At 42.7% G+C, this 26,396-nt stretch overlaps 1 protein-coding gene across 1 annotated transcript in view; it reads right to left on the reverse strand.

Moving 5' to 3' along the window:
• Positions 1-3,529: 3,529 nt before the first annotated feature.
• The window catches only part of AAK1 (AP2 associated kinase 1), a 121,487-nt gene continuing 98,620 nt past the window's right edge, over positions 3,530-26,396 (reverse strand). The window contains exons 17-22 of the mRNA XM_065397973.1: positions 22,908-23,003; positions 10,866-10,967; positions 9,881-9,982; positions 7,875-7,985; positions 4,251-4,361; positions 3,530-3,624 (exon numbers count right to left, since the gene is read on the reverse strand). Of these exons, the coding sequence (XP_065254045.1) occupies positions 3,530-3,624; positions 4,251-4,361; positions 7,875-7,985; positions 9,881-9,982; positions 10,866-10,967; positions 22,908-23,003 (617 nt within the window). The remainder of the gene's footprint in view (positions 3,625-4,250; positions 4,362-7,874; positions 7,986-9,880; positions 9,983-10,865; positions 10,968-22,907; positions 23,004-26,396) is intronic.

Here is a 26,396-nt window from a genome sequence, read left to right on the forward strand (position 1 = left end):
AAATTAATTCCAAGTCATGAATGTTTGTGCTTTATCCCATGTTTGTGTCCCTCTTTTTTGAGGTCTGCGGCTTACAGGCTCCACATTTGGGGTTTGCCAGTGCACCCCTCAACTTTCTAAGCTCACCTGGGCCCCCCGTTCTCATCTGATCTTGTATTCCAGTGATGCAGCCTTTTCAAATGGCTTTACAGAAAAACCATTTTAGGCAGAGCTAGCTCCTGGCTGGTTGTGGAGAGGGGGGATGGGGGGTTAAAATAGGTTTTTCAAATGGTAGCAGGATCATCAGTAGAAGTCCCCTCCACACAATAGCTGGGATTTGCTGGAACGATCACATGCACCTTGCAATGTGTCGTAATAGAGCCCAGAAGCTCTGACACAGTCACCTTTGCCACTTGAAGACACTCCCACCCATTTTGATCAATTGTTTTGTGGGGCTCAAAGTTTAACTGTTCACCAGTTTGTGCAGTAACTTGGAAGTCCACAAATAAATCCTGCTCCTGATGTGATAACGAAGATTGCAAAGTCCTATCTCTGCCTTGAAAGGGGAGTTGCTCGGACTTTTGTATGGTGGCTACATTTGAAAGTATAAAATCCTGTAGGCGCATCCATTAAGGTACTGAGGAAACTAACATCAAGAACTGCACTAGTGACCCCAGGACATCGGGATGTGATGGTTCCTTCATCATCGGTATATGAATCAACAGCATGTACTAGCAGAAAAAGGAGAATCATCTTGTGTCACTTCACTCAGCATAGATTTCTACCCATTTGGGGACAACAGATGGAGGAACAAACCTTGGAGGAGATAGATAAGCATTTGACTTGTCCCCCTTCTTGTTTTCATGACTATAATAGAACATCTTTATGGTGGTTAGTAAACTTGTATTCTTATGCCACTCAGGGGACCAAAATTCTTTGGCATAGAAACTGGATGACAGTTCACTCTGTGCCTTTCCTTCTTGCTAGCAATTTTCACACAACTTCTTCCCAATTGGGCAGTTTACACCACGTGAACCTAATATTTGCAGGCTAACAACAATTTTTTGTTTAAATATGGAGATATACCTATCTCACAGAACTAGAAGGGACCTTGAAAGGTCATTGAGGTCAGTCCCCTGCCTTCACAACAGGACCAAGTACCGTCCCTGACAGATTTTTGCCCCAGAGCCCTAAATGGCCCCCTTAAGGATTGAACTCACAACCCTGGGTTTAGCAGGCCAATGCTCAAACCACTGAGCTATCCCTCCCCCATTTTAGCAGTTTTTAAAATTAGTCTCCCATCTCCTTTAAAGAAACTGAAGTCTTATACTTCTCTTGCATTTTCCATTCCACACATCTCTTCTGTAACATTTCCTTAACAATCAGTGTCAAGTCTTTTCTCATGAGCTGGGTCTAAATCATACACCTTTATAAAGGATTATGCTTCCATTGTATTGCATTTCCCTCCCAGATCCATGAATAGCTATTTTAAAAACAATAAAAAGAACATACACCTCTGCTTATTTAATAGCATTATTCCAAAACAACCCAGTGCTTTTATAATGTTGATTCCAGAACACTTGAACAAACTATTAGATTTAAAATCTTAAACATTCTTTAAAAGTACTTTAATTCACAGAAATCTCTTGGTTTCTAATATACAGTAGATGGTTACTTTTTTTTTAAATCCATTCTCTTTTCATGTATTTTCAGTATCTGGCTATACAATAACTTTCTATCTAAAGCTTTTTCATGTTCTCCAGTCCAATTTGCCTGCTTTAGGAATAAAAAACAAACAAAAAATAAAAATAAAATTCTATTGACAATTTTACTAAGATCATTTCCATAGCTCTCTCGTGTAAAGCTTCTTCTGGAAAGTGCAGTATTACACATGTAATGATACAACACATTTAAGCAATACTTTTATTATGAAGTGTAGATTTTAAAAGAAGATTAACGGAGAGCAGACAATTGATGGTTAGTTCTATTTACAGAATTTGTTAAACTAAATGTTGGTGGGGGGGGGGGGGGGAGAATAGTGGGGAAACTGGAAATAGGAGAGAAATGCTCACAGACTTTAATGTCTTTCCCTCTCAGGGAGAGGTCAATACATCTATAATTTAGTCATTCATACTTTCGCACATGAGAATCTGCACTTGTACTAATACAGCTACATACACATACACATACACAAGGTTAGCAGTAAGCTAGTAATTATTCCACTACAGAGGAAGAGGCCTTTTATTCAGGAAGAATTTTCAAATATATGATAGGAATGCTGGACTTTAAGATCATAAGCCAATGAAAACAAGTTTAGCGTATCCAGTTAGTTGACAAACTAAGCATGTCAAGGTAAAAAGAAAAAGGTAAATGCCATCAAATTGTATCTAGCTTGTCAGCACTCATTTCCAACTGTTTGAGGAGAGTGCATGCTTGTTCTACAAAGACTGAAGATCTGAATAAAGTTTACAGTAACTTGTCTACTGAAAAATGGTTCCATACTTAACTATGTTGCACTATATGTAGTTACAAGGGAAAAGAGGAAAACCCAGAACAGATACGAGACGTTTGACTAAAACCCAGGTTAAGAAAAAACAACTGTTGGACAATTTGGTTTGTACACAATTTACAGCTTGTTTTTTTTAATCTAAACACACATACATACACGCACACACACAAAAATAACAGGAAAATACATCCGCTGCTGCCACATTGCCCTTTTCGGCTAACAGTTCATTTAGTATAAAGACACTACAGCCATAGTTGCATGTATTTGGTTCTCAATTTTGAAATATTTCACTTGGGGTCATTTTTGTAGCATTAACATTTGGGGTTATTTTTTGAGAAAGCACAATCTGTTCGTAAGCAGGATCATTTTAGAGGGGGTGTGGAAAACCCTCTCAATTTACATGATCACCATATTGACCGTGCAGCTCCACTGCAGCAATACCCAATTTATTTTTTTCCCCCCTCTGAAGCATATATTGCCAATTTAAAAACATCTTCTCCTAATTTGTCTCCTACCTAGGAGATGAATAGCGCTAGTGATTTTATGTGTCCTTTCCTTTTGCCCATTTGTCAGAAATCCTCCCTTCTCCCCTCTAAGGTTAAACACATATGTTAGCACTCTAGCCTAAGGAAAAAGAAATATCCGTTGTATGCCATTTCTAGCAAGGATCAGAACATAGACTACAATTAACTAATTCATTTACAGTTAAGCTTTCGGTGGAGCTATGTGTAAGTCTCAGCAGAGTGGATAATGATGAGTACTGTTTCCTTTAGACATATGCTAGTCAAGACAGGTGCATAAGGAACCATAGCAGATTGTACCAGGGATGAGCTGAAGGACGGACTATGGGAATAGGTGGGACAGAAATAGAATCCGTTCCTGGGCCGGGAGATGGGAACATAGGGGGTTGTCTCCTTCTGTTTGCAGATTTTTTTTTTTTTTTTTAAATAAACCCCCAAAAAAACCTGAAGGTTAACTCCTCTGGAAATGAAAATGTAGATAAGGTACGTTACAGAAACTGCGTCTGCTACTGGGTCACTGCTACAGGTCTATGAGCTGATCCACCAGCAGTAAAGACCTGGCTAGGTTGGGAAGACTGGATTCAGAGCTTCCACTGTTGTTTCTAGAATGCCCACCTGAAAGGGTGAGAGATAGGAATTCAGTATTGCACAGGACACACACAGGTTAGTTTCAGATGTTCAAGCACAAGCAAAGAAAGAACAACCAGAGAAAGCAACTTTAAGCTGAACTAAGCTATTCTATGTTACGGGTACTATGGTATGCAGTGTTGTTATAGCCGTGTCAATGGCAAGGATATTAGAGGAGACAAGGTGGGTCAGGCAATGTATCTTTTATTGGACTGACTTCTATTGGTGAGGGAGACAAGGTAGCAGCCACCGCCAAGATTTACACACAATAAGGCCTTCATGGGGCAGAGTAAGCCTTCTAATTCATGACGGTGGGGCAGCCAGGCCAAATTTGAGTGAGTGGCATTGTGACCAAGTGGTGAATGAATCCTTCTCAGTATTGTATTATCCTATCTCATTGGGCCCGATTCTCCTCCCCCTCCCCCCCATGTTTGAAAATCAGGAGTAACCTAAAAGACAATGCAGCAAGACAAACTGGCATAAGCCAGAGGAGAATTAGGCTCACTGATAACTAAGGAGATATGGTTTCCGTGTAATTTATGTGTACGGCTTAGCATGACTGCCCAATAAACTGGTTGCCATCATGTGTGTTCTTTTTAAAAATCCTGGCTTACCTTGTGAATTTTTGGATATCAACACTGGGATAGGGTCAAACTCATCTTCTGCCACCTTTTCAGAGCCCTCAGGAGCATCAAAGCCTGATATCAGATTAGTATCTTCTGCAGTGTAAAGGAGAAACGCAGGTAAAGAAGCAAAGATAGCAGAAAAAGCATGTTAGAATTGCCAAAAATGTTAGGGTTGTTTTTTTTTGTTTTTTTTTTAAGTGGTTAAAAAGTAAGAATTTAAATAAAAAGTTGAAATAAAGTTGGTAAGTCTAAGACGATAATAGGTGAAGAGTCAAACTCAAAAGCAAAAAAATAAAAACCAAACCCAAAACAAACATACACGCACATACTCAGCTGAGCCAATTAATGAGAACCAACATAAAATTTGGCCAACCCAATGCTTTAGCAGTTAGTACGTTTCCTAGCTATGCTAGAAACATGAGTTTGACGTTACACTGGCACACTGCATGGCCAGCAAGGATAGGGGGGCATGGGGGCGAAGACAAAGAGGAATGAAAATATTCTTTTGCATCTTATGTTCTTATTCTCAAACAACAGTACAGTTCCAGAAAACAGTCTACCTCTTTGGTCATGGGACCACATATATAAAGGGAGATTTTGAGGAGAAAGATGGCAGCCTGGCACAAGGGAGGTGTACAAAAGATCCAAGACCGATTAATCAGATGAGCCAATACATGAGTTATTGCCCGTGGGAAAGAAGGCAAATAGGGGCTTGAAATCAATGGGAGTTAGGTGCCTAAACTTCTTAGGGATTTTTTGAAAATCCCATTAAATGCCTCTCTGCTTCTTTAAGTAACTAAGTACCTTGGAAAATCTGGTCCTCAGACCCTATGTGAAGCATATTCCCTCGCTATGGCTCAGGAAATAAGAGTAAATATGTTCTGTTGACGAGAAGCATTCCCCCACTCAGATACAAAAAAATCCCTTTAGATGAAGTTGATAGATATCCTACTAGATTTTGGCTGTGCAGGTGAAGGAAACCCTGTGAAAACACATGGCTCTTAGGAGGATAAAGGGGAAAACCACACATTTCTACAGAATGAACATGCAGACAAGCCAGGATCATGTAAGTGGGCTTTATGGCTTGGCTTAGAAGTCTTGTGTTCTTCAGCAATCAGACAAATAGCTGAGCACCTTTTTGAGCCAACCAATGTTCTTTTCTGCTCTATCCATAATTGTTGATAGCTTTGAGACAACAGAAGTTTGTAATACATTTAGCCATCTACATCTGTAGGCATTAAGGGAAGATTGTTGAAACTTGCACTCATTTTAGGCATCTTCTCAAGATGAGACAAATGCAAGCAAGTATATACTTTTGGATGGGTTTCGTTAAGAGATGCATTTTCTCTTCAGCTCACTGTTTCAGCTATTTATAGTAATAAACACACACTATTCTGTCACAGTCTTTCCCATCCCACACATCCGGGATTCAGTTTTTTGTTGAGTAAATGCAAAGTAATGACAACCAAGACTTGAGGGGCTCTAATTTACAGCCTAAGAAACACAATATAACCTAGCAATACATATGAATTCTCTAGTGTAACTTGCTGAATAAGATACAGCGGTTTGGCGAGATCATCAACTCAACTCTGGATATTATTGTTATTGATATAAGCATCCACCCCATTTTTTTAAAACTTTCTACGTTTATCAAAGTTCCCAAGAGCCAATAGCTGACGTGATTAAGGCACGTTTGTAGTATCAATAATATCTTGCGGCATTGAGTTCCACAGGCTGATTATTCTTTTGCACACAGTGCACAATTAGCCAGTGCAACTTATTGCCACAGGATTCACTGAAGCAAAGAATTAAAAAAAGGATTAAAAAAAGGATCGGACAGCTATATGGATAAGGAGATCATCTAGAGCTATAAATAATAATAATAATAAAGATTTTGTAGAAAAGCCACAGACAAGAGTTTTGGAAAAGATATAAACCTTTGTGTGTCCAATAACCTTGAAAGGGAAAGTGAGATTTCCACGTCTGGCGTCAAGGCAATGGAAATAGTGGGAAATCAGGCAGAAGTCTCTCAATTCATTCTCTCATTTCTTATTGAAGTCCAACATTTTGAGCTTCCATTTTGCTGAGTTCCATCACAGAATAATAGCCAGTGAACATACATTTCAAACCATTTACTCAGAATAAAGTGGCAGGGAAGTTTATTGTTGCAATGAGTAATTAGGAGAATTGCTTGTTTAAACCCAAAAGCTTTATGAAAAATGCAATCTCATTTTAAAATGCCATTGACTGTAAAAATTGATTACAAACTATTTCTACTGCACTTCCTCTAGGGACTGAACATTTTCTGTTGCCATAGGGATGCTTATCAACTGAGCTAAACAAACCTCAGTGTGAACAGACACCCAGAGGTCTAATCCAGGTTAATATTCGCACTTTGGGCCTGTCTTTTTAATGCAATAAATGAAGGAAAAACCCCTGTAGAGAGGTATTTACCATCCAAGATACACTCCACATTTTATTTGCATATTACTCATTGCCTGGCATTTTTCTAATAGCTGGAGATGTTACAGTGATCGCTTCAGCACAGAGCAGGAAACTGGAAGCTCACAGCAGGAAAAATACATCTTAAAACCTGTGCCTGAAGCTCTGAACTAATGAGTGATGGTGAAACATCCCAGATCCAAATACACCGAGGACCTAATTTTCACCCCCACTGACTTCACTGGAGTGGTGGATGGTGAGCAACTTTGGGGAGAAAAAAAAAAAAAAGAAAAAAAAAAAAATCAAGCCTCAAGTATATTCAGATCCTAGCACAGATGGTAAGTGAAACATGCAAGGTCTTGCACAACACAACAAGAGCAGAGCTGGAAACAGAACCCGGATCTCCTACGCCAAGGCATGTTCGTTAGCCACTAGACAATGCTCAGGTCAAGACACACTGGCCAACCTCCAGAATTGCAATTCTTCATAGCCACAACACGTTAGCCCATTGTTACTCTGCAGTTCAGGTTCCCCAGCCCACCTCCCACAACTATACCCCACTGAACTTTTCGGTTTGTACATTACACTTGAACACCTAGTCACTTCTGTAATTAGTGTGACTTGGTTCATGGGCTTTTTCTAGCTAAACGCTTCAGGGAAGAGGACATGCTCTTGAAATCTGGCAATACTAAGTCACAGAGGACTTATGCTACAGACAAATCAAACACTGGCTCTTCGAGAGGGGAAGCACAGGGTTTCAAAAGCACACGTGGTCAGAGAAGATTATTATAATGCAGTAATCCCTGCTGGCCTTAAAAAAATAAAATAAATAAACCTATGAATACTGGAGCATTAAGGCAAATACTATTACACACATGTACACGCAAAAAATATACAGCAAGTCTTAAGTGCATTTGTTTGCAGAATCATGCTGAACTGTTTTCATATTGTGTGTTGGTAAATTGATGCCCCCAGTATTAAAGGCTGCACTGTACATTACAAGTGTTACCAACTCAGGGGACAAGGCAACAGGGCCCAGTAAAGAATATGGGTCAGATCATCAGTTGGTATAAATCAGCATAATTCCACTGATTTTGAGTTACACCCGCTGAGGATCTGACCCTACAACATCAGGTACAGGTATGACAAAAACGCCCAGTGGCAGGTTACCTTTGTGAGCTTGAGCTGAAATAGCTATAGGAGCAAACTCGTCCAAGAGGTCAGCGGCGGGGTTAGAAAGCAGAGAGCAGTCAAGTAGAGAATCTTCCCCAGTGAGAGAGTCTGTCCAGATTAACAGCCATCAGGCCACAGCAACGACAGCATTAAACAGCACACACACAAGACTGTTAGATTAATACTGTCACACTCCTGTTACCATCCAGTTAGTACTGAAAGGGCAGTTTGCAAAACCTGCATGTAGCCACATCTAACATTATTCTGGCGGGGAAAATTTCCCACCATTAGAGAGAGCAGTGAAGGATCCCAAAGTGTTTTAACCACCTACATGCAGAAAACCAGATTCACCCCAGGACAGCAGCCACCTCTGGAGCTGTGAGAGCAGCCGCCAAGTCAGAATCTTGCATAGTGGAATGGGCTAGACATTAGCCAAGAGAAGAGCGAGAGTCCCTCCCCTCTTGCAAAAAAAACCCCGATGGATATTTGGATATTGTTTAAGTCAAGACTGGAATGAGGAGGCTTTTACCATTGTTGGCCTGGTTTAAGGTCTTGTTGGAAAGACATACAGACTGTATGGTATTTACTTCGCAAAGAAGGAGAAAGTTGCTCATAGGAGGATTTGAACCCATGGTTTCAGGGAAGCAAGCCTGACATTTTAGATGCAGCTGACAACCTTTTTGAGATAAATAAGCAGATAGTTGAGCTCAGCTAAAGAGGCTTGTCAGCCATAGACCAGACTAGACACCATTCATTTCTGTGTAAAAGAAACGTTAAGTAACCTTTCAGATATCTTAAAGCTACTGGTCTCCTGTGGCACATTGGGACGCTGTCAGCTGGGGCCTATCCTGCGAAGTGCTGAACACCCCGTTGAAGTCAGTGGGGCTCTGAGAAGATATAAGGATCCACCCATAGGAGCAATTTTCAGGATCAGGGCTTCTGGGGTAAGGAAGAGGGATGAATTGCCAATTACAGAACACAGACAAAATACATCTCTACCCCGATATAACGCAACCCGATATAACACGAATTTGGATATAACGCGGTAAAGCAGCGCACTCCGGTGGATCAAAGCAAGTGCGATATAACGCGGTTTCACCTATAACGCAGTAAGATTTTTTGGCTCCCAAGGACAGCGTTATATCGGGGTAGAGGTGTACAGGTGACACTGAAGACTGGCATTCATAACAGCCACAGGAGATCTCAGCAGTAAACTGGAAATTACCAGGGAAGTTTCATATTCATATTGGCAACACACCACTAACAAATGTCTATAACTAGAAACACATGATTTTAAGGGAAGCTAATTGGGGGGAGGGGAGGACTTTTTATTCTAGTGTGTTAAAGAGACATTAGTGGATTAACAAACCATAGAGACATGGTCTGTCTACTCAGCAACTGGGGGTGGGGGGGAAGGTGATTGCCACATGCGTAGGGATACCCGAGTTAGCTTTGATCTAGTTAGCTTGCAAGCACAGGCTAGCTACTCCACTGCATAGTCAGGGTCCTGAGTGGGCTTGTACTCAGCAACTAGCCTGCGCTCCCAGTGCTTAGCTGCCATTGGCACTTGAGCTAGCTAGAACACGTCCACACATGCTGAAGTTCACATCTCTGATTGCAGTGTAGACATACCCACACTTCTACACCCTCAAGATCCAGAGGCCTCTCTAGCCATATATACCGGAACAAACAAAAAATTTTTTATATATGTGTCACCCTCATAGGAGCAGCACTTGTCAGTCCATCGTAACACCTGCTCTGGAACAAAGAAAGGGTACTTACTGCTTCCGTAAGATTCTTCTCCCGTGGGCTAACAGTGACCTTTAAGGAACCGGCTGAAATTAGCTTTATAAACACATGGTCAATTTAAACTGCAGGTAAGGTTAGGGGGAGGAGAGAGAACTGTTTAGTCAAGTGGAGAAGGTCTTCCTATTCACTATAAAGAGGTCCGCCAGACCACCCTAACGCTACCCCCCCATTTCAGTTTGGGGCATCTCACCAACCTGTTCTGTTGGAAGCAACTGAGTCGGTCTGGGAGGTGAGGTGCTGGGGCAGTGGAGCCTCCAGGCCAGGTATGAGACTCTCAACAGGTATGTCATCTTTTCCTTTCAGAATGCACCCGAGATCAGAGCAGAGAGAAGGGAGAAGTTAGTTTACCAAATACAGCATAGGTAGAAGCGGAGAAGGCAGTTGTCTGAATCTTTAATTACCTCTTTAATACATAGGTCAGCTAGACTGGCAGGAATGTGGCAGCTTGATATTATACTCAGGTTCGTATAACAGCAAATCACTGAAACAGACCACTCAGGAATAACCCAGAGCCTGAAAGTTATTAGTCTTAAGTTTTTGCTAAGAAATCATCCATTAAAATTCCATCTCTCTTTGGTAATAGGCGACATATAAATACCCAAGTATGCGAGTGCCTCTCAATCTTTAATGTATTTATCCTCACACGCCCCTTGAAGCAGGGCAGTGCTATTATCCTCATATTAGAGATGGGAAACTGAGATCCAGAGAGGCTAAGTGACTTGCCCTAGGTCACACAGAACTCGGTGGCAGGGCAGGGACTTGAACACAGATCTCCTGAATCCAAGGCTAGTTCCCTAACCATCCATCCTTGTTCAGAGTCCCTACATCCATTCCCCTCACCCAGCACATTATCCTCCCTCTACACACGGCTCAAAGAATCCCCTCCCCAAACACCACACTGTCACAGCTCTGCCACATTATTGATGACAATATGGTAAACCTCAAGAGTTTAAAGCAGTGCTGAGCTGTTCAGCAGTGACTCCCCCCGGAGTCAAGGGGTATGTGCCTTGAGAGGCAAATTCGGCTCTTTGCACATACTCTCTTCTAAGCAAGGTGTGTTTTGCGATGGCTGCTGGCCTACCTTTCGCCTGTCCTAGCCAGGCAGCATAAACATGCACAGTTATCGTGTACACATGCAGGAGCACAACATGCCACACAAATTACAGTTTGTTATTTTACCATTCACAGCATCAGAGGTGCAACCGAAGGGGTCAGCTAGAGGCAGGATATCAGGGAGCAGAAGCGCAGTCTCAGGAGATTTGAGACCCTCAATCAGTTTTTCTGGGTTAAGCAGAAAAGGAAGAAGAAAGGAAGGAAGCAGAAAGAAAGAAAAGAAAAAAAAGCAAAGACATTAAACAGCTGCTCATCTGAGGGACCAATCATATTACATTACACTCTGTTAGTTCATATTAGCATGGCTCTATGCAGGAACACGCATCCTGCTTATACAGCGCCCTCCAGACAAGGATCTCAAAGCACTTCACAGAAGTATCTAACTGATCCATTTTACTTATAGCTAAAATGACACCTACAGAGGTTAAGGCCCTAATTGAGTAAGCATGTAATCATGTGATTAAGTACTTCGCTGAACTCAGGGCCCTAAGTGACTTGACCAAGGTCACACAACAATTCAGTGGAAGAGCAAATGTTCTAACCCCCACTGCCTTGCTCTAGAATACCAGGCTATGTTGCCTCCAGGAAGTCACCACAACAAAAACAAGCCAAGTCTTGCAATAGCATTAAAAATAAAATAAATAAATAAATAAATAATATCTATAAACCCATGAACTGTAAAACAGTTTAAAGCTCATGAACCTTTCCCTAACTCTTCCTATATTAGAAAGGTATTTGGTTATATTAGAATCATCATATAAAAAGAAGAGGACACAGATCGTCAAACCCACCCAAGGGAGTTAGGCATACTATTTCCATTAATTATTACGAAAACTGCATACACAAATGCCTTAGGTGGCTAAAGAAAAATATTAAAACACTACAAAGCCAAGCCTCACAGATCTAACTTGGGTTTATACAGCTGTCCAGTTACCAATCTTTTTTTTTCCAGATACCAAATAAATTTTAAATCAGATGTCGAGTTCTTGGCAACGGAATGCCTATTATTTCCATTGCTGAATATGACTTCATTTTGGCAACTGCCAGAGGCAGTGCTAAGGTACCTGGTTAGCATGGGCAGACAGTAAAGCTGGCTTAAGTTGCATTTACCTAGAAATCAACCTGGCACACAAAACTGCAGAGAATTATGGATCAGGCCCCATTTATGGTATTCAGATCCGGGAGTTTGGTTTGGGCCCTATTTCTCATTTTAGCTTTTACATTTCCTGTAAAATTCGGCTCATTTTCTTAATCACTGTACAAGCCTTGCACAGCACAAGAGTTAAAATTACAAAGTTTGGTATTTTTTAAATTAGATCTGCAATTTTAGTTATTCATATTTGAGACACACCTTCCAGGGGCCTGATTTCCAGAAGAGAGTCTCTAGTCGGACACCCAAACTTTCTGAAAGCAACCTGGAATTGTTTGAAACCATTCTCCTCCATCACCACCCCGACCTCTTAAATGCATTTCTGCTCCACCCCCATGTTTCTTTAGTGAAATGTGTTCCTCCTTCATTTCCGCCCCCCGACCCCAAAAGGGATCATCCATTTAACCCTCACATGCAAAAGGATCTCTCTTTGGTCAGCCATATGGCAATAATTTTAGCAGACATGCAACCACAAACTGACTCATTGAAACATCTTCTGTTGATTATTGTGGGATGTGAGTGTTGTTAGTGAGTCTCTAGTCACTGGGTAGCTGTCTCCTGAGAGAACGCTTGTAGTTTTAGAGAGCCGGAGAACATTTTTTAAACAAAAACTTGGGGTTTTTTAGATGGAAAAAGGCCTTCCCCATTTCCTAAAAAGTGAAGCTATTCTCATCTTCCCCACACCCCCCATCAAGTTTAAAATTTTTCCATGTAAAATTTGATGAAAAACTTCAGCGGTTCTTTGCCATAATTTGTTGCCTATTTTTATTTCTTGTTTCTTTCATTACCAACTTTGATCGGTCAGCATGTTCACTTAAGTGCTACGTTCTTATGAATGCTGACATCTTTTAAGAGGACTACATCCCTTTAGAGTAGGGCTTACAATCTAAGCTAGACAAAACACATACAGGGTAGGGGGCAGGGAAAGGAAGTTCACAAGGAACGTAATTGCACAGTCCTGTTTGTTCTAATTGAAAATATAGACGGAGTGAGATTTTCAAAAGCTCCCAAGTGACTTAGTAGCTTTCAAGCATGTGGGTGCATTTGAACAGCCCTACCCATAGTTTCTATTTTATCTTGTACTCAGTCCTAAATGGAAGGATTGTGAGATGAAGCATGGTAACAGTAGCAGTGAAAGCCAATACCTGCAGGTTGGGGACGGAGCGAGGGCTGCTTAGCAAGTTATTAAATGCTCATTGACCTCTATGTAGACTGATCTATGGTTCTGCTTTAAGCAGCAGGAAGCGCTGCTATATTAAAGAGGTGCGTCTCTCTAACAGTTAGATTAGGGCAGTTTCTTTAAAATAACATGCTTATGAATAAACCACAAGCTCAGATTCTTGACATCAAGATCATCCAGCACAAAACAGGTTCGTGAATTCAAACTCTTTAGAATAACTTCACCAGGATGCATTTTTGACCACAGACACCAAAGAAAAATACATTAACAGAAGGAAACGAGGTTTTAGCTTAGACTACTTCCGGTGCACTGATCTTAGGCAGCTGCAGTTCAATGGTAGGTGTGCCTAGAAAGGCAGAGCTCCCTGCTCTTCAGCCTCTCTAGTGATATGCCCTCCATCCAAGCAATAAAATAATTCAAGCTAAATGCTAGTTTTTATTTCAGACAGGAAAGTTACTTCATTGGAGCGGAACGGAGGTCACTTATTGGTTGGGGGAGAAACCAGCATGGTCAGATAACTAAGCTTAAATTGGAAAGATCATTGTGCATGAAGAGAGACAGAAGCATTTGCGGGGGAAAAGTTATGATGGAGATCTCAGGGTCTCATTCCATTATCTGTACAAACACAGTAGCCAAAGTACACCCAGTCTTCCACATGAATTAATAAGGCTGCCTCTTGGGTAAGCAAATTTCATCCTCATCATCAAGCCTTCCACATGTCTTGGGTTCCACATGTGACGTGACAATCAATTGCCAAACAAACACACAATGCTTAGTGCTAGCTGCATCTTCCATTATATTGCATGGGATGGATTCTATAACCCCAGTTTTCTTTAGGCTATTGTGACAGATCTGTTACTCTCCTAACTGATAAAAATCTTCTCCTAGAAGATAAATAAGGGAGAGATTTTCAAAGCTACAAATAGCAGTCAGGCACCCAACTCCTGCTGACTTTCAGAGAGTGTTTAGTACTACTTTGCCATCTGTGCTTTGGAAAAACTACCCCTAAAACTCTACAACACAAGGGGGGGAGGAAATCTATTTAAAATCTGATCAAACTTTAAATAAGTAACAAATTTTTGCTCTAAAGGTTTAGTTAAACATTCTTATACTAAGGGACTAAAAAGGTAAGTTAAGTTACATGAATAATAGCAAGTCTAATGTAAAAACAGAAGTCACTGAAATTTTTGTGTTACAGAATCAAGGCTCATTATCGCAAGCTCTATGTTAAATTCTGTTTTTTATAGCGTAGCTGAAAATTTAATGGGGATCTTTCCAACACAGCTTGCACTAGTGTAACTAACATGTAAAGTCCATCTGTGCCTGTGTCACTTCTCAGGTTATATCACTGAAGTGTGATCTACTAAGGATACCCTTGAACAACTGCACAACTGGAACGGACACTGGAGTGGTGGTAGCTGTCATGCACACCTAATACAGGGTCCTTGTTTATGGGTGCAATGCAAGGAACTGGTGATAATTGAGAGCTTTCAATAGGCTGAGCTATCACCGATCTTTTTACTCATATTCCACTATGGAAATTAAGATTAGGTGGGGGCACGGATGAATCCAAGGGCAGGCAATGTTTGCAAAGACCAACTGGACCCTATGGGTTGGGCCTGTCTTCTGGCTACGGTTGCTGAGGGACTCCTAAAGGGTTCCTACACCATTGAGCTCCTTGGATATTTACTACTGGACCTTCAAATTTAGCTTCTGGCTAGAAGGCTTTTGCTGTCTTTTCTGGAGTTGAGCACTGCGCTCTCATCTCAGAAATCCCCGCCCCACGATAGGCTGCCAAAGCTTGATGAACAGTCTACGTCAGGGGTTCTCAAACTGGGGGTCATGATCCTTCAGGGGGGTCACAAAGTTATTACGTGGGGGTCACAAACTGTCAGTCTCCACCCCAAAACCTGCTTCGCCTCCAGCATTTATAATAGTGTTAAATATAAAAAAAAAATGTGTTTTTTAATTTGTAAGGGGGTGGGCCACACTCATAGGTTTGCTGTGTGAAAGGGGTCACCAATACAAAAGTCTGAGAACCACTGGTCTAAGTCTTCCAATCACAGCGTAAGTGATTCTGATTTGCTTCAGCTTAGGTCTGACTTTATTTATTTATTTTCTGGTTGGTTTCCAGATTGCCAGTTTTCATTCCTGGTAGCAGGAGGGTGATTCTTAATGTTACTGCGACTGGCCTTGCTTTTACATGATCAAGGCTGCTGGCTGGGTAAGCAAATTGTATCCTCGAGTCTTCATGCATATCTTGCCAGAGTTGACCCAAGAGAATTATTAAAAAAACCCTCACATATTGTCAGACCCTTTTTCTGGAGCTGCTGTGGGAAACTGAAATTCTGCAGGAGTATTACTATTTACATATCATTTAAGCTATAGACAACAAGCATTAAGGGGAGGGGGGGGAAGATCATTTAAAGCTACTGATTTGTTTCCTTTTGGGTGTGAGGCATGTTGCATAGAAAGCAGTGTGTCCACCAGTCACCTGCATTTGATGACCCTGGCATATCATTTCAAAGGTGCTGAGCATTGAAGTCAATGGGAGATGCTGATCGCTCAATCTCTTTGAAAGCGAGATCACTTATTCAGCAGCTAAAACGCCTGCTTCTCCTCTCACTCACATCAGTGTAAAATGGCTACTGGAGTCCAAAGCAGTTGCAGAGTTACTCTTGACTTACCTCAGTGTAAGAGCAGAATGAGGCACCAAATATTGATTCAGGAACATAACATTAGAAAATCCAGCCTGAACAATTTGACCTGTGTCCCCAAATCCATATCCAATCACGTGTATGCAAATCAGGTACTTCAGGTCTGCAGTTAGTTCATTATCGGGGGTAGCCATGTTAGTCTGTATCTACAAAAACAACAAGGAGTCTGGTGGCACCTTAAAGACGAACGGATTTATTTGGGCATAAGCTTTCGTGGGTAAAAACCTCACTTCTTCAGATGCATAAAGAAGTGAGGTTTTTACCCACGAAAGCTTATGCCCAAATAAATCCGTTCGTCTTTAAGGTGCCACCAGACTCCTTGTTGTTTTAGTTAGTTCATTGGCATGAATCAGGGATTTTTCCATCTGCAACTGCTGAAGGCAAATTTTTTTCAGGCTCGTAAATTGCATCCATGTTTGGTAATCTGACCCTGGAATGTCCTGGCCTAGCAGTGAGTTTAAAGAGTGCGGTTACAAAGCCCTAGGAATTAGAGAGGCTGATGGGCCTTTAACTGGAGCAGTCCATTAGGTAGAGAGAGTAAAGGAGGATTCCTAAGAGACTTTCAAATTAAGCAGGGAAGGAAGAAAAACCAAACCAAAACCAAACCACACTTCTCTACTATGGTCCACAATAGTTCAATACCACTCTGAACAATCAAGCTGCAACATCTCAAAGCCAAGATCTCTATAGCCAGGCACTGCACGCTACAGGAACGTTACTCACTCTCGTGCCATGGAGGAAAAGCAAAAAGAAAGATAATTCAATAGAGCACACAGCAGAGTCCTTTTCTTCTGGTGTCAACTGAGAAAGAAAAACAAGGTTGTAAAAATCCTGCCAAGTCAACCGTGGCACCGGGGATTGGAGGTGGGGGGGGAGGGGGGGAATAACTGAAGTAAATAGAGTAGTCACTCAGGAAGATTTCTTCCTATTGATTAATCAAGTATTAAAGATGAAAGGAAAACTTCTAATTATTTAGCCTCAGACGGCTCTGACTAATCAAAGGATGGGCCTGGACTTTAATGCTCCTAATGGAGTTTCTGCAGACCTGAATTAATATATATTTGATATTGCAGAGCAAAAAAAAAAAGTTTGTGTTATAAGAAATTAGCAGGGTGAGGTGTAATAAATAGAAAGCAGTTCCTTAGCGATGGAAGGTGGGTTTTTCAGTCTCCTAGGGGGCTTAGTACAGGTCACTAAGCTTTTAATGGGAATTGAGCATCTCAGTCCCTTAGACCTGACCTATACAGTGTTTGTACTGGTATAACTATATTGCTTGGGGGTGCAATTTCTCTCCCAGAATAGTTACACTGGTACAACCCCAGTGTAGATGCACTTGCACCAGTATGAAGGTGCTTTACATCAATACATCCTATTCCCATAGAGGAAGGGGGAAATAAGCTATAGCAATAGAAGGCATCTTTATACAAGAGTAACTGTGCCCACACTAGAGCAGTTGTACTGCCTTATCGAACCAGGATAGCACTACCACATCTGTGTTTAGACAAGGTTTTAAGCAGCTTTGAAAGCCTGCTCCCTATGCTTTTGGCTCCAGTTTTGCCAACTCTAGCAAGTCTCATGATTCTTGGCCTTTTTTTTAAAGCTCCTGGAGTCTTGTCATTGCGGGTCTCTCAACTCAAAGCTCAAAACCCAGAGGGCAAATAAGAACGCAACATTTGTTAGTTTAAAAATCTCAATTTTAAAGCCAATCCTGATTTTGTGCAGGGGGGCGCATAACTCTTGATTTTCCCCCACACTGGGGTTGGCAGTACTGGGGGCACAGACAATTGCAATTCAGCTGCTAGCTAGCAGTATCGTCTCAGAACAGCACTGATCACAATGGTGAGACTGTTGCTTTGACACACCTCTTGGGAAAAGAAAACACTATGAGGGCGTGGGGAGAACAAACAGGGAAGAGAGCCTGTCTACTTATTTGAAAAAAGGCAGAAGACAATTGTGAAGAGTTAGCTGTAAGCCTCCAAGAGCTATACAGTGGGTAATTTCTCTTTAAAAAGCAACACTACTTGTTGGGCCGTATGGGAATCTTAATAAACACTGGGGATCTGATCCAGTTCTGCTCATGGATACAGATGCCACGTGTATTCTTTCTCTGCCTACTTTTCCCCAACCACTCTTGCCTATTTAGATTGTAAGCGCTTCGGGGCAGGGACTCTCTCCTACTATGTTTTCTATAGTACCTGGTACAACAGAACCCTGGTAGCAGTTGAGGCCTGTAAGCATTACTATAATGCAAATAAATATGTATCTAGGGGCAGAATTTGGTTCTGTATCATTTTGAGGGAAGGTGAGTTACTGTATGAAATTAAAGCTATGCCCTAAGAAAGAGTGGCAGGTTTTTTTTTGGGGGGGGGGGGGAACAAACCCTCATTATCCTTCATGGATGGACAATACTCTTCTATTTCCAGGATAGAGGGTACTTAAGACTGAAGATAAAGGCTGAGGTCCATCAATGCCCATTATCTTGCAGTCACAAGAAGTCAACCAGGAGTAGAATAAGGGGGGGGGGGGAGAAAGTGCAGCTCCCCCTTCTCTTCTGTAAGCACAGGTATACTACCCCTGCTCTCTCCACCTGGACTGTTCCTTGAGAACTCCCCCCCCTCCCCCCCCCCCCCCCCCAATTTCAATCTACTGTAACCACGGATTTGACCCTAACAGATCATTCAACTCCACAGAGGAAGGAGAAAATAAGCCAAGATCCCTGCCAATGCAGCATGGCTGAGGATGGGAAATTCATTTTGGAGGAGAAATTCGATTCAACCCATGCCTGTGAGTAAGAATTACCCTAGCTAAAGTTCTAGTCCCATTCATGCCCGCAAGAGACCACTGATCATCAGGTGACTGTGTATTTCAGACCTGAATTACTATAGCTTGGATTGTGTCAGTATGACCCAAGACACTCTTGCACTGATCACTGGGACCGGTCAAAATGTTTTGTTCAAACCACTGCCCTCCCTTGCAATGAAAGTAGCCTTAAAAAAAATAATAATTTGTTCCCCCAGAATTTTTTTCATTCTTTTGAGGACAAATAAGAAAGCCCAAAAGTCTTCAGTTTCCATTTTATCAGTTATTGTTACCCTCACACGCCAGCACTCCCCCCTACCCTTTTTTCAGTGCCAAAATTGGGGGGAGGGGAGAACTAGAGAGAAAGGGGAAAATAACAAACACGAACAAAATTTGGAAAAGTATTTCAGTAGCCTCCTATTTCACATATTCATAAACGTTTGTACATCTAGGTATGTGCGTTCACTAAAGATATGGATAAACATTCCCATATGCCCTAATATTGTGTGACTATGGAATTAAGGCCCTCATTCAGGTGCTTAAATGTAAGTACGTCCAGAAGTTTGTCCCTATTCAGCAAAGAACATGTGCTTAAAACGGACTGTTCACATGCTTGAAATTAAGCATGCGCATAAGTACTTTGCTAAAGCGAGTCTTATGGGCTGTTTTGGAACAGACTGTTAGAGTTTATGCATCTTTTTTTGCTAACTGTATATACAGGTCACATGTAAAAAAAACTGATGTGAGGTTATTGCAGAGGAGGAATTTTTTTTTTTCAAAATGAAGTAAAATCTGCCTTCAAGTTTCATAACTCAGTTTAATTTATGGCTTCCAGACTATCTTGTGCAAAAATTCACTTCCAATAATACAGTGGCTACTTGTTCATTGTAAACTAGATTTGTACTGATAGGAATCAAATAGCCACACGCAGCAGAAAAATTAGCATTCTGATCAACCGCTCCATTATGATTAATCAGCAGTGAAGCCTGGAATAAGCTTATTAAGAAAAACTTGGCTCACTTCCCTTCACAAGCACAAAGAAAAACGTTTTCAGCATGAATATTTCATTTTCCAGTATTTTAACAGATGTTTTGCTGTATTTTTATTCTCGCTTGCCAGCCTCTCTTACCAGTTACATTTCCATTAGTGATTGTGCAGAATAAAAAGGGACGTGTTAAAGAAAATCCAATTTCCACTAGACTGTTGCTTTAATTTTTATCTCAGTTTCTCCACTGGACACTGTACCCCATTTTCCCTAGAACTATTCCTAATTTGAGGAAACATTCTTAATGTTAAGTTATTGTATTGAAATGAAAACAAAACTCCTCAACTAGGAGACTGTGCATCCTTGGGGCTGATCCATGAGAGAAGGTAAGAGTACTCTACACCGGCTGTCTAAGGCCATGTCTTCACTGCAGAGTTAACTCATGTGATCAGAATCCAAGTTAACCGAGCCCAGGTGGGAGCAGCTGCACTGCAAAGCTCTGTCCGATTTACTGGGTCCGCCCTGGTGCTGCATTCCCCTGTGTGTGTTGCTGGGACGTCCGCAGGGGCAGCTCCAGGCACCAGCGCTCCAAGCGCGTGCCTGGGGAGGCAAGCCATGCGGGGGGGGGGGGGGGCGGGCCTGCCGGTCGCCGTGAGGGCTGCAGTCAGGCAGTCTTCGGCGGCATGCCTGCAGGAGGTCCGCCAGTCCCGCGGCTTCGGTGGTAATTTGGCGGCGGGTACGCCGAAGACGCGGGACCGGCGGACCTCCCGCAGGCGCACCACTGAAAGCCGCCTGCCTGCCATGCTTGGGGTGGCAAAATACATAGAGCCACCCCTGGACGTCCGGGAGCGCATCCCATTATTCACTGAGCTACAGTGAGCTGAGCCGCTCTGTGATTCTTTCCCAGTGAATTGTGGGAGAACTTGTCTGTCCGGGAACACAGAGAAATTGTGGGAAGTTGTTGGGGGACTAGAAGGACTCAAGCGGTTTAGCCTACATCCTCACTACAAAGTGGGCACAATCCAGCCCATGTGAAAGCAGTACCTGGACTCTAATCCTTAGCGGTTATGTCTACATAAACATTGAGGTGATGTGGCTTGGGCTGGTGTTGTCAAGCCCACCCCACCCCCAGACCCAAGCCACAACGTCTACACAGCATGAGCCTCACCAACAGACGTCTGTGGACTCGGGCTGGGAGGCTCATTTCCAGATACAGTGTAGACACACCAGCCAAGCACCGCCCAACTCAGGGGAGAGTGTGTTTTGGGTGAGAATGGGAGGCGGATTAGGGGCGACACCTGAAGCAGCAGCGAAGCCTGCAGTGAAGACAGACCCTAAGAGAGTTATTCCTGCAGCACAAGTGGTAGAGGCTCATGCTTTCAGTGCTGAAGGCCTCCGATCAAAATCTACTGGCGGGCCAAGCAAGCAAGGTGGTTAAAACAAATATTCTACAGCTGACCAATATTTGCTGTACTCTCCCTCCTTCCCACCCCTTTCGGAAAAAAAAAATTAGCAGACATTAATTTAAAGCAAATATTTATCAAGTGGCTGTGCTCTCCAACTGACCCTCGCCAGAGAAGTTAAACTAACTCAGTATGAAGTATATAACCAGACTCTCTTGCAGTCAAATAAGGAATTCTAAAGCAATTTGTCCACGCACATTTAAAGAGATTTATACGCAAACAGATGCCTACAGGTAGCGCAAGTCTGGCTCTACTTGACAAAAGGGACTCGATAAAATGGTTGTCTTCCAACTAGATGTATCCACTCCCCTCATGCCTAAGCCACCTATGCTTACTTAGCAGACATGTTTTTGCAGGAAGTACTGTAGAGGCAATACAGGTATGGGAGAGCAAGCGGGGTGTGTCCTGCCTGATGAATCTGTGAAGTTGACAGCCAAGTTCAAGTCCAGAATGCTCTTCACTGCTGACTTTAGAGACACGGGCAGCCATCTCCATTTTCAAATCGCAGGACGCGTTTGTGCCAGAAGCAGATAGAAAAAACCCCAGAAGCATGTGACCTGAGCAAATGTGCCATCAAAGTCAGAGAAGAAGAAGTAGTCACTGTAGTCTGAACGTAACTGTTCCAGTAGTTTGAGCACCAGATGCAGACCGGAGCATGCATCCTGCAAACATGTACACCTATAACTTCAGACATGCATGCAATGGATTAGTGAAAGCAGGTTTGGGCTCTAGCTTTAAATATGCGCCATATATGGGGCTAGCGCAGTCCAACAGCTCAGAAACAATAGACAATCCCTCCTCTGACTATTGTCATCCAAGGGCAGGGTTGGAAGGCAATTTCCTTTTAATGGTTTCTATAAAGAGGCTTGAGAGCTGCCTGCAGCTAAGTCTACCAATGCTGCTTGCTGCATGGAAATTCAATAAGTAATATGAAAAAAGAGCTGGCTCAGCATGCTAGCCTCTGCCATTTGTGTTGTGCGTACTGTGCAGGGAGTTTAGCAACTGCTTCCGGCTGACAGGCCAAGAAAGAAAAATGCTTCCAATAGCATTTGGAAAAAAAGGAAAACACAAGGGGATCCCCTAACAGAATGGAGTATCAACTCTCGATGTGTGTTCATTTAGGAGAGGCAGGGTTTGGGAAAGTATTTATTTCTGTTGCAGCATTAAGTTTGCATGGCCCAAAATTTAAGCCCTGAAAGTGACCTAAAAGCACGAGCTGTCACTGCTTGAGCTGTAGAGCCAGGTTCTGTAGTTGGGCCCTGTAACAGCCTCACATCCTCTGTGGATTGGACAGAGACAGGGATCTAGAATACAGACTAACCAGTGGGTGACACAGAAACCAAGGGTAACATTTTTACAGCAGAACTAGTGCTAACCAACAAGCCAAAAAAAAAAAAAAAAAAATATCGACCGTCTTGTGGAGGAGGTTCGAGTTTAATATCTAGAAGTCTGAAACAGCTCTAAAATAGCCTTAAAAAGTATGATTAAATACCGGAGTATTCTTTAAATTATTGTATACGCTGAACCCTTGAAATACGTTAGAGAAAAATTCCATTAGTAGTAGTAGTAGTAGTAGTAATATCTCAATAGCACCCCAGGATTGAATCAGGAATGAGAACTCCATTGTGCGGGGATGTATATCCATCCCCCCACACCTACATACCCCTACTAGGGCCCATTTCCAAAAGGTGAGGAGCATCTGTCACTCAAATCCTGCAGGCTTTTGATATAGGCCCCAATTTTCAAGTTTCCCAAGGCGCAAATCGGAAAGTGACAAATATTGATATTAAAACTCCACATTCTGTTCTGGTTACCTGGTGTGTCGGATAACGGAAGAGGAATGAAAGGATCAGGCACAGCTAGAAGCGGAGGGCTAGTGTCCAGACTCAGGATGTCTTTTGTTTTTTCAGCTGGACAGGCAGCAAGAAACAAGAGGAGAGAGAAAGAAAAAGCAAACAATGTCAAGCAGAAAAGGTGCAGGACTGAGACACAGATAGATCTTAAAAAATTTAAACCATGCCTGGGGAAACAAGCTTATTTTGTTATGGAAAAGTTAGTAATAAGACCACCCTGGAGCAGATCCATTGTGCTTTTAAATCTATACATCTCAAAGTGCTTTTCAGAGAAGGTACTATTATCCCCATTTTACAGATGGGGAAACTGAGGCACAGAGCGATGAAGTGACTTATCCAAGGTCACCCAGCATCGGAGCTGGGAATAGAACCCTGGTCTGCTGAACCCCAATCCAGTGCCAAAGCCACTGAACCAGACTGTTCCCCCCCCAGCCCTGGCCCCAAATTCACACTATTATGCCATCATATGTTTCTCACACACTGAGAAATGCAAGCAAATTCACTAGCACTCCCTCATTAGCACTCACTTAAGAGCAAAGAAGGAAAAGAGATGGTGCTTCCACCGGGATTGGAAACCTCCAACAAAACTTTTGAGAGGCATGCCCAAAACAAAACAGATCTTAGTGCAGGGAAGAGTCTATGGAGGTAGGAAACTTATAGAGCGCAAAAGCCAAAGAGATCCACAGAACAACGCCAATTCTTTATTTCTATTGTAGTAGCCCAGATCAGGGCTGTACAAACAGAAAGCGTGGAGAGTTTCTGCCCTGAAGAGTTTACATTCTATAGATAGAAGACAAAAGGTGGGAGAAGGGAAGTGATCATCCAAATTGTACTGATTGAGGAAATGAAGTAAAGAAAGAAAATCACCCAATATCTGTGCAGCGGCAAAGCTCGGAATTAAACCAAGGTCTCCTGAGTCCCAGTTCAGTGCTTTACCCACAAGACCCTGCTTCCTCTTGTAATATTAATACTAAGCTTGTTTATAGCACTTTTCAACCAAGAATTTCCAATGATGTAGAGAAGACATTGAGCCAACACCTCCCAGCCCTTCAAAGCGGGAGAATATTACACTCATACCGGTGTTCAGACAGCTGAGCAAGCTACAGTGTCATGGGAAAAAGTCTAGAAACTTCTGGCCCAAGGCAAATTAAGGACACTTTGTACCTGGAAGGACACGGCCTTACGGGATGTGTGTTAGGGCATTTAAATAATAAACAGAGGACCAGCACCTCAATTGGTATAAATTGGCATTTCTCCATTGTTAAAGTCGATGCAGCAACATTGATTGACACCAGAGGCAAGTCTGACCCAGATTGTGTCGAGTGGCTAGAGAAAGTTAACTCACTAAAGCGTCTTCCAGTTATTCTGCAGCTCTCTAGCTAGCGGGCACAAGCCATTGCAAAGCTACTGAGCTCTATTATAAGCTTCTCTAAGTTTCACTTCTATTTAGAAATCATCTTAAAATGGATTTCTTCGTTTTCTTCCTGCTGTGTAATTAAGATTCTAGGGTGATCTAAAATCTGACCCAGCCCCATAACCTGGTTCTCTCATTAGCACATTCCACGTGCTCACAGCTCATTTACGATGCAGAAAGACTGTCTGCTCGCCTTGAAGCTTGCTGACCCCTGTGGAAGTTTTATCCCAACAAATCCAGTTTTTAAATGGTAAAAAGGTCAAATGTTTAGCTCGGCATTTGAGCCTCCCTCCCACCGCCCCAGACATTTTGTTTTGGGTGGCTGTGGGTGTTTTCCAGAGTGCTGGGATTTTCCAGGTGCCCCCGCAGCTGAAGAAAGTGACAAGATGTGCAGCAGCATCCAGCCAGAGATTTCTGAGCTTGAAGAAGCTGGGTTGGTTTTACTTGAGAGCAAGAGAAATCAATTTTTAACGAGGCCCTGATCCTGCAACAGCAACCACTTGGGCACCCGCACAGAACCCAGTGGTGCTCCACACCAGGCTCCATGCACCCAGATGCAGTTGCAGGATCAGGTCCGAATGAATTGCTGATCTGTGGAATACACGCTCGTACAATCAGTTCCCACTTTTTCCATCTACCACGAGGTTTATATAGTGTCCTTAAGGAACCTTGCTATCCTTCTCTGTGGCAGGGAAAGGTCTTCCCCACCCACATAATTTTCTCTCTCTTTGCTTAGTACAATCAGCATGTTTTTTTTCCTTCATCCCATGCCAAAATGACAAGTCTAGACAAGAGAAGACTGGCGGCGCGCGCGCGGGGGGGGGGGGGGGGGGAAGGGAATGAGAGGCGACGCGCATAACAGTCTTCAAACATGTAATAGGTTGTCAGAAAGAGGACAGTGGTCAATTGTAATCCACGTCCACTGAGGGTACGACAAGGAGCAATTGGCTTAATTTGCAGCAATGGAGATTTAGGTTAGATATTAGGAAATTCTTCTAACTTGAAGTATCACAGAAGATTAGGGTTGGAAGAGACCTCAGGAGGTCATCTAGTCCAACTCCCTGCTCAAAGCAGGACCAACCCCAACTAAATCATCCCAGCCAGGGCTTCGTCAAGCCTGACCTTAAAACCTTTAAGGAAGGAGATTCCACCACCTCCCTAGGTAACCCGTTCCAGTGCTTCACCACCCTCCTAGTGAAATAATGTTTCCTGATATCCAACCTAGACCTCCCACACTGCAACTTGAGACCATTGCTCCTTGTTCTGTCATCTGCCACCATTGAGAACAGTCGAGCTCCATCCTCTTTGGAACCCCCCTTCAGATAGTTGAGTGAGGGAGGATTTGATAGCAACCTTCTTCTCTTCTGCAGACTAAACAAGCCCAGTTCCCTCAGCCTCTCCTCGTAAGTCATGTGCCTCAGCCCCCTAATCATTTTTGTTGCCCTCTGCTGGACTCTCTCCAATTTGTCCACATCCTTTCTGTAGTGTATATGGAAGCACTGGAACAGGTTACCATGGGAGGTTGTGCAATCTCAGTCATTGGAGGTTTTTAATGACAGGGTTAGGCAAACACCCCTCAGGGATGATCTAGGTAGATTTAGTCCTGCCTCAGCATGGAGGGGACGGACTAGATCACCTCTGGAGGTCCCTTCCAGCCCTATATTTCTATGATTCTATATCCCATCATAGCCACTCGAAGTGGAATCACCTGGCAAATCTCAAGGAGTCAGGCAAGTTTTGACCAACAAATTTCCCTAGCCCCATCCATTCCAGACTACATCTTCGAGTACAGAACAGCTACTGTATGATGCATGATGGTTAGTAGGGAGAGGCTCTGACTTTCCTATAGACTTTAAGGAATTTATTCAGTGTTTAACTTCCCCAAAGAGCTACCTCACTGCATCCATTCATTCTGGGTCCATTAGCCAACTGAGATGAACTAAACAGGTTTCCCAGGATGAGGTCTTTCATTACAGGGCATCTCTCAGTAGATGTGTCCCTCCTGCCATCCTTTTTCAATTAAGGTATCATGCCTG

This window comes from Emys orbicularis, chromosome 2, assembly GCF_028017835.1.
Source record: "Emys orbicularis isolate rEmyOrb1 chromosome 2, rEmyOrb1.hap1, whole genome shotgun sequence".
In the NCBI taxonomy this organism is placed as follows: domain Eukaryota; kingdom Metazoa; phylum Chordata; order Testudines; family Emydidae; genus Emys; species Emys orbicularis.